The 16,120-nt window shown below is 32.1% G+C and overlaps 1 protein-coding gene across 2 annotated transcripts in view; it reads left to right on the top strand.

Moving 5' to 3' along the window:
- LOC129219942 (conserved oligomeric Golgi complex subunit 2-like) overlaps nucleotides 1-16,120 on the top strand; it is a 75,752-nt gene that overhangs the window by 7,375 nt on the left and 52,257 nt on the right. For both annotated transcript variants that reach the window (XM_054854258.1, XM_054854259.1), the window contains exons 4-6: nucleotides 8,124-8,204; nucleotides 8,555-8,628; nucleotides 8,758-8,866. In XM_054854258.1, coding sequence (XP_054710233.1) covers nucleotides 8,124-8,204; nucleotides 8,555-8,628; nucleotides 8,758-8,866 — 264 coding nt within the window. The remainder of the gene's footprint in view (nucleotides 1-8,123; nucleotides 8,205-8,554; nucleotides 8,629-8,757; nucleotides 8,867-16,120) is intronic.

Genomic DNA, 16,120 nt, shown 5'->3' with positions numbered 1-16,120 from the left:
CGCATTTTTTTTTTTCTTTTTTTTGAAAATGTTCAATTCATTAACTTGTTTTAGAATATTATTTTTTTAAAACAAAACTTTGATGTGAAGTGGACCAATATGCCCTGGGCCCAGGATTCATTGATCCACACTGCGAAAAATTTCTGCTACAATTTTAATGACAAATATTATCTAGTAGACTAACCTGTTCTCTTTTGTGTTTTAAATGAAAAAAAAAAGTTTAAAGATTATTATGACATTAAATTAAGCCAGATATTACATGATAAACTTCTACTTCATATACTACTACTTTTTTATGCCAGAACCACATTCATTCTTTCAAGATTCAGCAAAACTTGAGTCTTTATCAACTTCTCTGTTGTAATTAGCAAAATATTTCTTTTCCAATTGCTCTTTGTTTTTGTGGTCATCTAAAAGTGCACCAATGTATACCCCATTATCTTGGTCTGAAAAAGTGTTGTCATATTGTTTTTCTAAGGCAAAAAATAAAGAAACTTACTACAAATAACTGTGAACTACACTGCTTGACAATTGCTAAGGAACAATTCCATTTTTTGGAATAGTTAAGAATATATAATGATTATAGAAACAGAACGAAATATATAGTTAGTAGGGAGGATGTGCCTTTATTATAAGTACAAAATAATACAGATATTAATGCATCAAAGAAGTAAAAACTTAAAAATAAAAAAAAAAATCCTACTTAGATGATTTTCATATAGCCGCAAAAAATGATCTAGGTCAGAATGATAGAGACATGAGAACCTTAATATGATGTATGATTACCAGGGACACTAATGCACAATTTACATCTGTTTTCCATACTCCCCACTAATTATTGAGGAGTGCTTGGGGGATGTTTTCCCACTCCTCTCTCAATGCGGATTTGAGTTCTTCTACTGTTTTGGGAGGGACGGTTCTTAGCGCAACATGTCTGAAAAGAGCTTCCCAGGCAAGTTCAATTAAATTTAAGTCGGGAAAGTAAACAGGCCACTGCATACGGAGAATGTTTTCACTTTACAGTGTGTCTGACACTTCAATGCTCCAGTGTGGCCGTGTGGCCGTGTATTGTCGTCCGTAAAGAGAAAGTCTGGACCTACAGCCCCCCTAAAAAGACGAACATGGTCCAGCATAACATCTCTGCAATACATTTGCGAAGCATCGCTTTCTTATTCAAAAATGTGAAGCGGTGTTCTGTCATTGTGCATGATGCCTGCCCACACTATGACGACTGAGCCGTACCGATCACGTTCACAAGCAAATTTCTGCGCATAACGTGTTCCACGCTCTCTCCACAGTAGTTGGTGACCAGAATCACTTGTCACACTGAAACTAGATTCGTCAGAGAATATCACTCTAGACCAATTTTGACGATCCCACCAACATGTTCCTTACATCAGAGTAATCTCTCTCGACGACGGCGTAGTTGAACTTGGATGCAACGTACGGACTTCCGTGCATACAAACCGGCATTATTTACTCGCCGTGAGATGGTTCTTGCAGAAACATGCGTACCGGTAGTGGATGTTAGATTTGCAGCTATGTGTCCAGGAGTGAAATTTCTGTTTCTTTTTGCCACGTGGGCTACATAGCGATCCTCTGAAGGTGTGGTGCTCCTACCACGACCCCCGGTATGCTTTTGCAAAACTTTTTCACCTTCAGCGGCCGTCTTTAATCAAGAGATGGCCCTTTTTTATACACCCATTGCAGCAGCAACAGTGGTGACACTTTGACCTGCTTCCAGTCGTCAAAACGCTCGTCCACGATCGTAGATACTCAAATAATGTCTTGCTGACATTTTACTCTTAAGTATTTCAAGAACCAAACAGAATTTTAGAGAAAAACCTTTTTTAACATCCAGCACTATTTTTGTTAAAAACCGAACAGCATGAATTTTCGTACGAATCTTGAGTGTGTATGCACTGTCTTTTATACACATAACAAGTCTTGGTCTACCACGCCATCTGAACTTGAATTTATTTTCATTGGCCAGGTGGTTGAGGTACAAATTTGCATAAATCACTTGTTCCTTAGCAATTGTCAAGCAGTGTAAAAGAACTTACTTTAAGAGAGGAATTCAATTTCTTATTCCATTCTTCAGGAAGAAAATTTAAAATAAAAAAAGTTGCAGAGTTTTGAAAGTTACTCACTTAGAACTACCAAAATTATTGCTTTCTGAAACAAAATTTTTTCGCTATGCCATGGAATTTGATTGTAAGATGCTTCGGTCAAAGGTGGTAGCAAGAAGGGGGCAAAGCTTGAGAAGTACACCTCTAAAGATCCGTACACAAACCTGCTGCAGGTCGTTTGCACGAGCCAGGCACTGAAGGTGGCTAGCAGGGCCAGATTTGGAAGTGTGGAGGCCCTGGGGCAACGAAGGAGTGGAGGCCCCAATCAGGATTCGAAAAGATCATCATATTTTCGAAAATATCCAATACTTTGATATAAGATAAGATAGATAAGATAAAATTTATTAACAAACAAAATACACATACATAACAGTAAGCAAAATTAAAAAAGTAAAGGTAAAAAAACTTACAAATTATAAAACATAAATTACAAACTTCATAACAAAATATTAAGAAAATCTTGACTATAGTTCAACACGAGTTAGTATTAAATTCACACTAAAGAGCGCCAAAGGCACTGTCCGCAGTGTTTTTTAATGGGTTTAGTATGGAGTACAAACACAAATATGTATTAACAGAAATATTTACAAATTAATTTTACACAAGTAGTAAAAATTTTACACAGAACAATTATTGGACTGTTTGACTCCAGAAAAAAAAACACAATAACTCGCATTGAAACATTCAATAGTATAAAAATTACAATACAAAATCCCCCCGGTTGGCAAGTCAGTATATTTTATCAGCTAAAAGTTAATTGTTGATAGAATGTCATTATTTTGTATATATTCATTGACCCCTTGTTTATATTTTTTAAAGTTCTTCTCATTCCTAACATCTTTCGTTAGTTCATTAAACAGCCGCGGTGCCAAGTAAAAGAATTGCTTTTTAATAATCGTTTTATTTGGTTTTATAACTTTATATTGTTTACCTGAAATTCGAGTATTATATTGTTTTTCATTAATTTCAAACCAGTTATTGTTGTTATGCAAAAAATACAATATTCTCTGTGCATATTTTTCTCTGATATTATAGATTTTCTCTGACTTTTGTAAAATAGTATCGTTTTTATTAAGTTCTTATTTAGATCCATAAATTATTTTCAAAATTTTTGCATAAGTTCTATTTAAGATGGTAAGATTTGTTTCATAATCACCTCCCCATGCACAAATACCATATGTAATTATTGAATTTATCCAAGCATAAAATAAACATCTAAGAAACTTTTTCCCAACTATATTTCTCAATAGATAGAGCCAATGTATTCTACCTCTTAATTTCTTCACAAGTTTATCAGTATGGCATTTCCATTTTAAATTTTCACTAAAAGTTATACCTAAATAATTTATATTTTCGACTCTTTCTATGGTAGGGCAGTTACAGTTATTTGTGCAGTCACATGTTGGTTCGTGATATTTTATGCCTAAATCAATTTTATTAATTCCATTCTTTTTTAAATCAAACTTTATGTATTTTGTTTTATTTATATTAAGAGATAAACATAGATCTACAAACCAGCAGGTGGCTCTATTGAGTCAAGATGTAAAAGATGCTCTAGATCGAAGCAACTATTTAACTGCAGTTTTTGTCGATTTTAGATCTGCATATGATTTGGTTTGGAAGGAAAAACTATTTCTTAAGTTAAAAAATTTGAACGTCCATTCGAATATGTTTAATTGGTTATTCACCTTTATCAACCAACGTTTGTGTAAGGTAGATGTGGAACTGACTTTTCAAAATACAAATTACTTCATACTGGATTGCCCCAGGGAGCAATTTTGAGTTGTATTTTGTTCAACATTTACATCAATGATTTGATCCAGTCGATTAAATCTATTCCAGGTATTAAATGCCTTCTTTTTGCTGATGATTTGGTCATATGGACTGAAACTAAAAAACGCAATGGAGTCAAGAACATTGAGGAGACACTTAACAGAGCTATGGGGGCATTGTCCAGTTGGTGTGATAATAATAACATGTTTTTAAATGCTTCAAAGTCAGCTGTTCAGACGTTTTCGCTTGCACATAAGAAAATAAAACCTGAAATAAAATTTAAAGAGGATATTCTATCCCATACTGATGAATATAATTATTTGGGAGTAACTTTTGACAGCAAGCTTAATTGGAAATCCCACGTTGAGAAGACTGTTGAAAAGGTATGCAGACGTTTAAACGTATTGAAACGCTTAGCGGGCTGCAAATGGGGCTGTAGTCGTAATACGCTTGAAATTACCTATAGGACGTTTGTTCTCCCATTAATGAGCTATTGCTGTGAGGTACTGAGCACTGCATCAAAACATGTCCTGAACAGAGTTGAAACTATACATAACCAAGCACTCCGCCTAATAACAGGAGCCGTGAAATCAACACCACTGGATGCATTGTTTTTATTTACTAATTTCAGATCAATAAAATCATACATAGAGGAGAAAACTCTACTTTTATTTGAAAAAATGCAAAGAATACCATTTAGAAACGAATGGAAACCGGAGTTGCACCCGAGATCTCTCAAAACGCAAAAGGGGTTTGTGCAGTTTGCGCTTGATACAAAACGAACGTATGACATCAATTCTAACCTGCAGTCGCTCCCTTTACCAACAAACCCATGCGAATACAAACCAGTGAATTATGATTTAAATTTGATACAGCCTGTTTTAAAGAGTGAGACTGACCAAGTAGTTCTTAGGGCCATTGCTCTGGAGACGATTTACACTAAATACCCCGAAAGTGAATGGATACATATATATACCGATGGGTCAAGAGTAGCAGACCATATAAATGCAGGTGCAGCCGTCTACAGTGAGCACTTTTCTTTTTCTATTCCTGTTGGTAAATACGCCTCTGCATTCGATGGAGAGGTAAAGGCTATACACCTGGCTCTAGATCAGTTGAAATACCGTGATTTTAAACTTAAGGGATGTGTCGTTCTATCGGATTCTCAAGCGGCTATTGAGGCGATAGCATCGATAAAGAGCTGCAAATCGCAGGAAATTTCTGAATGTCGCAGTTTCATTAACGATCTGGTGCAGCAGAATATAAAAGTGGTGTTGCAGTGGATCCCTGCACACTGTGGGATTAGAGGAAATGAGCTTGCTGATGCTCTGGCTAAGAGGGGGTCTGCTATTATTCAACTACCAAATGAGCCAGTCTCATTCAATGCAATAAAGTTATATATAAGGAAAAAATCAAGAGCTTTTTTTTGGCAAGACCTAAAAGGTAGAAGCAACCACAAAGTTAGGTTTATAAACCGTGATTTTGTCCCTTCAGCACCAAGAGCAGAGTCAGTAGCTTTGTTTCGACTTTTAACTGGCCATGACTGTTTACCAAAGCATCTTTACCGCTTAAGGATTGTGAAGAGTCCCAATTGTCCCCTTTGCAATTCAAACAAAGAAATGGACATTCGTCACCTGCACACTTGCACCCAGCTTTCCAGACGTAGCCTGTGTGACCGTTATTGGGAAGCAAGAGAGCGTATCGGCAGCTAAATATTTCACCCTATTGTTTCTGTATTTTTCCTTGTTCTGTGTATTGTGTTTGTTTTTGCTATTTTGTTCTTTGTAACCTTTTCTTGCTGCCAGCCATTGGAAATAAAAAAAAAAAAAATATTAAGAGATAACATATTGTCAGTTAACCATTTATTTATAGCAGTTAAATCAAGTTCCATTTGGTTTTTTATATCATTAATGCTCTTTGCAGAATATGTTAATGCTGTATCATCTGCATATAGAGTAATTGTACCATATAATTTAATGTATGACATGTCATTAATATATTATATTAAAAAAAGTAATGGACCTAAAATTGATCCCTGAGGGACTCCCGTTTTTGTTGTTTTATATTTGCTGATACAGTTATTTAGTTTTGTTGCTTGTTTTCTGTCCGTGAGATAGGATAATATCCATTTGTAAGGTATTCCTCTTATTCCAACATTGTATACCTTTTTTTTCAAAATCTTTATGCTTACACTGTCAAATGCTTTACGTAAATCCAAGAATACTGCTGAAGTTTCATAGTTTTCGTTAATGCTCGCATAAATTTCACCTGCTAATTTTAATACAGCTTTTTCAGTATTTCTGTTTTGCCTAAATCCGTATTGTGCGTTATGGAAAAAATCATATTTTTCTAAGAAATTCATCAACTGAGAGCTATAACATTTTTCCAATAATTTTGAGAATATTGGTAGAACTGAGATAGGTCTGAAATTATTACAGTCATCTTTAGCATCTGATTTGTGTATCGGTGTAATTATTGCTTTTTTTAGATCTTCTATGAATTCCCCTCTTTGTAGACTAATATTGATGATTTTTGTCACAATTTCTATATGATAATTAGCAATTATCTTAAGTGCATTACTTGTAATTCCGTCATGTCCCGGTGTTTTGTCATTTTGCATATTATCAATAATATTTTTAACCTTACTTATTTCCATTGGGTAAATATACATAGAATTTGTTTGGTGTGTTATGTTATTATCATAGTTTGATGCTTTATCGCCGTTTATTTCCACACAACAATTTATAAAAAAGTCATTAAATTTTTCAACTAGTTCATTGCTATTATCTACATCGATGGAATTCTTATTCTGAATCCCTGTAATATCTTTAATAATATTCCATTGTTTTCTTCCATCTTTTCCAGCATGGACAAATTTTTTATGAAAAAAGTCCTCTTTTTCTTTCTTAATCAACTTTTTTAATTGTTTATTGTATTCTTTATAATTATTTTTATATTCCTTATTATAAGGAAATTGTTTTGTTTTTTTATATAATTTTTCTTTTTTATTGATCATATTTACTAACTCTTGTGTAATCCATTGTTTTTTTAATTTATTAGCTTTTTTTATCTTCTTGTTTTTTTCCATGAATTCCTTAATTTTACTGATAAAAGTGTTATAAATCTCATTTATCTCCACATGTTTTCATCTATTAAGCTAGAGAAATTAATTTCTTTAATATCCTGTTCAAAAGTTCTATAATCGATGAATGTTTTAATTATTTGCTTGCTACTCCGATTACGTTTCAAATGTTTTTCTAATAATTTTTTGTTATCAATTTTTACTAGTAATGCATAGTGATTGGTTATTGTTGTTTTATGTACTGCAGCTGTTACTGCTCTATCTATTCTGTAATTACATTTATAAAAGACATGATCAATACAGGATGAGCTTAGGTCATTACACCTAGTTGGTATATCAACATATTGCTTGAAACCCATAGTGTACATAGTATTAATATAATCATTTGTTGTCGTGTTATTCTGTAAAGTATCAATGTTTATTTCACCAATATACAAAATGTTTTTACATACAATTCCTTTTACCTTTTGTTCAAGTTCTAATATATAATCATTTATACTACATTCAATAGCCCTCTAAATAAAAACTATAAAAAAATCAAGTTCCTTATTATACAAGTATAATGCCTCAGCGGTATTCATTAAAATACTCTGATCAGAAAAGTAGTATTTCTCTTTAATATAAGCTATGACTCCCCCTAATCTATTTCTTTCTCTTGTATTATAAAGTTTGTTATACCCCTTAAGATTATAATTATCAATTTCACATTCCTTAATCCATATTTCACTTAATAACAAAATATCTATATCCATATTTTCAATTGTTATCAAGAGTTCATCTAAATTTTGCCTTATATATATACGAACATTTTGGAAAAGATCATCATATTTTCGAAAATATCCGATACTTTGATATATATACGAATATTTTGATATATATCTATGTATATATCCTATATTTTCGACCCGTGAAAGTTAGGATATTTTGTAAAAATTTTACTGTGGGGGCCCCTTTGTTGTGGAGGTCCCGGGGTAGTAGCCCCACCTGCCCTCCCCTAAATCCGGCCTTGGTGGCTAGTTTTATAATAAGCCTTGTAGTTTTTCAGTTTTGATTGCAAATTTGTACCTTCCTAAAACCCCTCAAAAACATAAATATAGTCATAATATTTTTCTTCGCTAATTTTTTTTTTTTATTTGCAGGACTCCAAAAAGAATTTGGATGAAACATCTGATTCTGCTCATGCATTATTTGTGGAAAGAGATTCTACACATAAGATGAAGGCATGTATACTTCTAGTTAACACAATTTTTGTTAACTTTTGTTTCCTATTTCTTTAAATCAAGGTAAATAAAGTTCATTTTCATGCTTTACGGGGGGGGGGGGGGGGGTGGGGACAACTACACAAATGCCAGGTCTCTGCGGTAAATACATATTGGTAGCCATTTCCATATTCCTCAGACAGGTATTATCTATGAATAAAACCGATTTGTCTTTTGTTTTCTTGTAGGCAATATTTTTTCCTGTTTGTGTTTTTTATTAGATTGCATTTTGTAATTTTTATTGTAAAATCTTTTTAGTGTTCATTTGGTAGATTTTTTTTTTCAAATTAGTAAACAAATTTTAATTACAGGTTTTAGTTAAGCATGTTCTTTGCGTTCTGCATGGACTCAAGAAAATTGAAGATATTAAACCTGAAGAAAAAGAGTAAAGTATTTACTTGCTTGAATATTTTGGAAATAAGTGACTTTAATTTATTTTTGGAAGAAATTATTTTTCATAGGAAGTCACTAGAATGCATTCTAATACTGACATTTTTTTGTTATTTTTTTAAAGAAGCTTACCTTTGGATGTTTTAGAGAGACTAGCATTTGACTGGAACTTAGTTAGATTTCACAAGAAAAAAGTGTCTGCAGTTTCAAGTGTCTTGGATCATAAAACAGAGGTAATACTTATTGTTTCAACCATTGTTATAAAGTTTCTGACAAAGGAATATCTAACATTTGTTTTTATGCTCATGTGTTTATGCGAGATGCACAGGTCTTTGAAAGTTTTTAATTGTCAATAGTTAAGAACAAAAAATATTTTTAGATCTCTCTCTCCTCTTTTTTTTTTTTTTTTTGATGACATAAGCATCACAAAAATAAAAAGCTAAGTTTTGGGACCCTTTACTTTTTTTACATATTTTTGCAAAGAGTAAAATCTAATTAGTGTCAAAAATACATAAAACGATAATAATAAATTAATTAATAAATTGTAGTTTTAGACAGGGTTGTTTGGTTTAAACCAAGTGTTTAAAAAAACCACTTGGTTTTTTTTTTTTTTTTTTTCAAAAATTTTTTTTCTTTTTTTTTTTTTGAAAAGCTTCATTGTTTTCTCTTGAATGTTTTCATAAATTTACATATTATTGCAAAGAGTGAAATCTAGTTAGTGCAAAGTAACTATCAAAGCTTGATGGATAGATTATAGATTAAATAAATTTAGAAACTTATATTTTTTAAGGTAATGCAAGTTTGCTAAATAGTTTTTCTTTTTTCTTTTTCTTTTTTTAAATCAATGCAGCTTTCCTATTAGGTACATAAATATACAAAGCAGACCAACTAAGTTTTTCTAAAATGATATGGAAAAAAAAAATCCAAGTAGCTTATTTTTTATTTATTCAATTACCATTATTTTTCAGTCTTGCATTTCAAAATAATCCAAAAAGAATATTTCGACCAAAACTTCATTTACCACCTAATTTGCTTGATTACTTAACATTTATTGAGATAGACTATGTACCATTGAAGCAATGCATAGTGTATACAAATTTTAATGCTAGAATTTTTAAATGAGAAGAGAGAGAAAATCACTACAGAAGTGTTCAAGAGCACTTAGAGTAGGCATAAAATTACGCTTATACCTGCACACTTTTTGTATCCCCGATAGGCGATGCAGTCCGAGCAAGAAACTAAAATATATAAAATTATGGAAATAGAAAATATCCATGTAACTCAATGCTCTTATAAAGCAAATTTAATGGCAAATTTTCACCTTTCAAAGAACTTTTTTTTTTATCCCAGTATCATGTATGAATGGTAGAATAATCAATAAATATTTTTATGTCAGCCTTCAGTTTTAAAATATGTTAAAAGAGTATTTTCATACTGGGGCTTTTAATTAAAATGATTTTTTTTTCTTTGATAAAAAAATTGTATTCCTAAAGGATAAATAATGTCTACAATGGAAAATATAATGATCTTCTTTAAACCTATTTGTCCTGTTTTTATAATTGTTGTCACTGATACATTAGGTAAAAAAATTACATGATTTGTAACTTTATTTTTAAAGCTTTAAACAAAATATGCATTGAACTTTTGATTTTTAAAGTTCTGTAATGTGCATCAGACTTGTGAGTCATTCGTAGATACTGCAAACTCCTTTCCATGTTTAAGAATGCATGATTTCAATTTTACTTTTATTTTTTTACAAGCGGTACCCGCACGACTTTGCCCTTTAGTAGAAAACTAAAAAGTCATTTGGTTTGCCTGTATATTTACTAATAATGGATGATGAATTTCTCGCCAATTTGCTACGATCATTTGCTTGTACATGTTATGGTTCCACGTTATGATCATTTAGAAATTTACTCGAAATAGAAAAAGAACAAAATCGAATTTTTGAAAAATCACTTTGAGGTGCACATTCTCATGCTATAAACCAGTGTTGCGAACCCCTGGGGGTTCGTGAGAGGTTTTCAAGGGGTTCCTGAAAAAAATATTGTAATGGCAGAGTTTTAACATGCCTCTGTCTGATGAAGTTTCATGTTCAGGTGGTTTCAGGCAAATATTGCTTCTTTTTTATTTGTTTGTCTCTTGCACATTCAGTACTCTTAACGTGAAAATATTTGCATTCTTCCTGACATATTTAACATTTAAATAGTTTACTCTTCCATTGACAATGATAGCCCTGAAGAAATGCTAAAAAACTCTACTTATGAATACAATGTTCTCAAATGAAAGAATTTGAAAGCTTTCGTTTCCCCAGAAGCTTCTGATTGGAAAGATTGATTAAACTTGATGAAAACATTACATGGAGCATATACGAGCATCTAAAATATTTTGATGTTTACAGACCCCGAAGAGTTCCTATTTTTCCTACTTTTTAGAGCTCTCTCCTTATTTTCCTACTTTTTCCTTTTTTTTCCTACTTTTTCTTTCTTTAGTATAGCACTTCTAATTGTGCATTTTTTCTTATTTTTACAATGCCACACCGATAATTTTCTGAATGTTTCAATTTTAAAAAGCAAAAGAAACAAGCGAATCCTAAGGTTTTAATTCACTGACTACAGTAATTTCTGGAAGGAGCACTGCGGCGTCTGCGTGCTTAAATATTCGTAAGTGACTTTTATACCGTTGCGGCTTTTATGATCGACCTTTCTTTTTATGGCCCCGACTTCAGTCCTACTGTTTTAACGAAACAATAAAGAAACAAATACTTGTGCATTATGATGCAATTATATATTATTTACCCCTCAATTAGAAACTTTAATTAAAGTAAACGGCCGACTGTCCAAAACGTGCAGGAAAAGCCGAATTTCTAATTTGCCAATTTTTTGTATAGTTGATTACAAGTGAAATGGAGCTCAATTTAAACTGAAAGGCAATGAAAAATCATAAAAGGAACGTTAGGAAGTAAAAAATGAAAACCTGTACACTGTACATATTTTATTGATGTTAATACAAAATAAAAGGCACAGATAACAGAAATTCGCAAAAACAGATCACTATAAAATTTCATTTTCTTTCCTTGCAAAGAGTGTATTTGCAAAAAAAAAAAGGAAAAACCTAGATGGGCAAAACATTCCCGACTTTTGGAGAAAAACCAAAAATCCATTTAAATGCGAAATTCCGTTTTTATTTCTTTACATTTTTAAAAGTTGGGGATAGAACCACAAGCAAATATGTACTGGATGTTTTTTCTTTTCTTTTTAATGGGTATTTTCTACTATGACATCATCAATATCGAGGAGTTTGCTCATAATTTTTATGTACTGCATTTATGGCAATGCGGCATTTCAGAACATATAAATTTTTTTTACAGACTCTTACCCTTTTCGGGGTGCAGCAATTATACCAATGCGGCTTATCTGCTGTAAGTTATTGTACTCAGGGCACCTGATTTAAGGGGGGGGGGAAGAGATATATGCTGGCATTTGATACCAGGTACTCCCCCCCTTACTCTCAATTTCGTGAACAATTTCCGAATGAATATTTTTGTCGTATGATGAGGATCGAACGAAACTACATGTCTTCACTTTTATGCACAGAGAAACATTAGTAACTGATTTTTTCTTTGATAAAAATGTTACGTTTACCATGCATGTATTTTTCCTTTTTTTTCAGTGACAAATTTTGGAACAAGAAAGAGGTAAAAAGTCATCAAACCAATAAAACAATATTCGTTTTTATTGCTTGATTCAAATTAAAACTGGCTCGTCATTCTGATTTTCCCCCAACAGCGGTGGCCAGCAAAGGATGTATACTGAATGCAAATTTTATCTGAAAACAACAAAAACCGCACAAACTTGTCTAGTTGAGCATTAATTTGCAAACCCAGTGAGGGGAGAAATTGACCCCACTGACCCCCCATAAATGACGTGCCTGAAACAAAAATTTATGTTGAATGCTAAAAGTACACAACATAATACAAACCCTATAGTTTACTTATTTCGTTATTTATTTAGTTTAATTATTTTATTATAAATTTTATGTCCCATATTTAAGAACAAATTTATTTTAGTTCTCATTTTCAGTCTTTTTCCTTTTTTTTTCAAATTCAAACATCTGCCCCTGTTTATGCAAGAATGCATGTCAGCTGCTGAATATTTTTAACTAAAACTTATTTAATATTTGCTTTGCTTTTTGTATCATGGATTATGACAACAGGAGCTGAAAGTGTTAGTATTTTTAAATGGTAAATGGATGCTCTCGAAGGAATGTTTTCGTTTTTGACAAAACAAATCTTTGACAAAAATGGTTTTATTGTACCCAAATATGAGTTTTATTATTATTATTATTATTTTGCGATCACTGTATTGCATTTTATTCTTTCACACTTAAAAATTTTATTACTGTGTTGTTGAAAAGTGTTTCTTTGTTTGGATTTTATTTTCATATATCTTTGTTTCCACCAGTTTATTTTTCATACTGATGATTGTCAGCTTGTTTCTTTCGTTTTGTTTTTGCAAGTCGGCCGTTCATTAAATCCCTTTAATACTTCAAAAGTACTGTTAGTTTATTTGTGGGACAGTTTTAAATCAAAAATACTGTTAGTTTATTTTACATTAGAAAAAAAATTTACTCTAAATTTGTTTCCTCTTGACTTTCCTAGTTCCATCTCTTCCTATTTTTTCCTACTTTTTTAAGTGATTTTTTTCCTACTTTTTCAATTTTTGATTCCTTATTTTCTACTTTTTTCCCCAAAGAACCACTTCGGGGTCTGTGTTTAGTTTCTTAAGCATTTGAGACTGAGGAGGAACTATTGCTCTTTTCTTGTGTTGAGTCAAAAATTCATAGAAGTGAGATTACACTGTTTGTTGCTATGATTTTCACACAACATTGACTACAATTTTCGTTGAGCTTTATTGTCGAAAAAGGGAAAGAATAGCTAGCAGTCAAAACATACCACAAAAAGTATTAAAATTTAATTACTTTAAGAAAATTTTCGTGGGTAAAAGTTTGTCATTGTGAGGTTTACGCAGGAAAAGGAAAAAAAATCAACGGAATTTAACCATGCAACTTAATTTGCGCTATATGTAAATAAGGAATTTATGAAATTTGTGTAGAAAATTTCTTTTGTAGTAAGTGAGCTTAAAAATATTTTTTTCATTAAAAATTACTTTTCGTGTAAAAATTAGAGAAAATGCGTACATTGAAAAATAGACGCTTCTATTATTTTTTAATGTACGCATTTTACTCCGCACTTACGGCATAATTACAAAAAAATTCTTCAGCAAACAAACGATTAATGTGCGCAGTATATCCTTATCAAACAGCTAGGCTCGTAGTCCTTTTCGAGTAGACTTAAACTTAGAAATTTTTCTCATTTTACTGTAAGAAAAAATACCATTTAGTTTGTCTTAGATAGTTCCCTGAAAGATATTTTTTATGATCATTCTTTAATTGACTTATTTAGTGATAGAGATAAATGTAACCAACCCTTGTGTCAGAAAAATTTCAGCCAAATTTTGAGCCTCTTTGTTCCACAAATATCTTATTTTCAAAAATTTTTCAAAGTTCATTGAAGCACAGAATGATTACTGTGTTTATTTTTTGGTGAATTTGTTTTGTATTCATTTTTTAGCGATCATTTTAGTTTGTAGCAATATTTGTAATTCTGTATTTTGCAATTGTGGTTTTGTTCTTGTTATAAACTACAGAGCAGCATCAAACTAAAAAAAATCTCCCAAATTTTATTATTTATGCATGTATGTGTGCACCAGTGTTTTTTTTTTTTTTTGCTTGTTACTTATTACCCAGTGCCCAATGGGTTCGCCAACTTCTTTCGGAGTTCGGAAGGGGTTAGCAAAGGAGAAAAAGTTGAGAACCGCTGCTATAAACTAATTATGTGCCAAATTTGGTGAAAATCAGTCGAATGGTTTAGGTGCTATGCGCGTCACAGAGAGACATCTGGACAGATATCCTGACAGACATTGGGACAGATATCCCGATAGATATGCGGACAAACTTTGAGCTTTATTATTAGTAAAGATTTATCATAGATAACTATGATCAGGCCCGGACTGGCTCCTTCTGGGGTGATCGGCTAGGTACTGGAAAGGGGCCCCCTGGTATGGGGGTTCTGGGGGCCTTCCCCGTGAAAATGTGAGAAAGTTATTGTTTCAAAAATTGCCTTTTCTTTTTGGACATGTTAAATAATAAAACCAAAGTTAAATTTATGTATAAAAAACATGTGTTTGAAGTTTTGCTTGACTTACCCTTAGCAGAATGAAATTTCATACCATTTTTACAAAATCTATTAAAGGTGCGTTATTTTATTTATCATTATTTCTGAATTGAACATTTTTATTTTTTCTTCTTTAATTTTTTTCTTTTATATTTACCTTGTAAGCGGAGAGGGTGGGGAGAAATATTGTGATGCAGGGCCAGGGTTGGAATTTTTTTCCCACCACTGGGTATTTACCGTCCTGGGAAATACTATGTTTTTCCCACACGGGAAAACTGATTATTAAAAATATAAATTCAAAATAATCTTTTAAAATATCAAAATTGAGTTCTAAGTAAATAATAGCTTGAAAGACAATACACAAATTACAAATCATAATTGTGTTTATATTCTTCGTCTTCTACTTCTACATTGGATCTTAGGATTATATAACAAAACACTAATTTCGAGACTTTTTGCAATTTTTTTTTTAATTTACTTAAATATAACACAAATTATTTGTTGCTTCTCTTGATGACCCTGGCATTTTTAAGTTTAAAAAATTTATTTTATTGTGATCAAAAATATTTATTTAGGAAATTAATTATTGATAAAAAATCTTTACTAATAATAAAGCTGAAAGTCTCTCTGTCTGGATGTCTGGATGTCTGGGACGCGCATAGCGCCTAGACCGTTCGGCCGATTTGTATAAAATTTGGCACAAAGTTAGTTTGTAGCATGGGGGTGTGCACCTCGAAGCAATTTTTCGAAAATTCGATGTGGTTCTTTTTTTATTCCAATTTTAAGAAAAAAACTATCATAAATTATGAAATTATCATAACGTGGAACCGTAACATGGGCACAAGCCAATTGGCGAGATACAAAATTATCATAACGTGGAACTGTAACGTCGGTACAAGCCAATTGGCGAGAAAATTCACCATACATTATTTGTAAATATACAGGCAAACCAAAAGACCTTTAATTTTTATATTGCGGGCGAAGCCGTGCGGTGCCACTAGTAATAAATAAATAAAAAATTGTGAGCAAATTTTAAGTTATATGCAGGGCCGTCCCAAGAGAGGACGGCGCCCGGGGCGAATTTTTTTTTACGCCCCCTTCCCACACACAGAATGGTGTATGTTTTTTGGAAAAGTATCGAACATTTTTATATCGATTATTACAGTTAAGTTCCCATACTTGGGACAGGTTTCAACTTGAATCTTAAGTAGCATATAAATCATCATATGTTTTCCATTCGAACGAAGTATTC

Source organism: Uloborus diversus, chromosome 4 (genome assembly GCF_026930045.1).
Source record: "Uloborus diversus isolate 005 chromosome 4, Udiv.v.3.1, whole genome shotgun sequence".
Classification (NCBI taxonomy): Eukaryota; Metazoa; Arthropoda; class Arachnida; order Araneae; family Uloboridae; genus Uloborus; species Uloborus diversus.
Note: the sequence above shows the minus strand (reverse complement) of the source record. Positions and strands in the feature narration are given on the sequence as shown.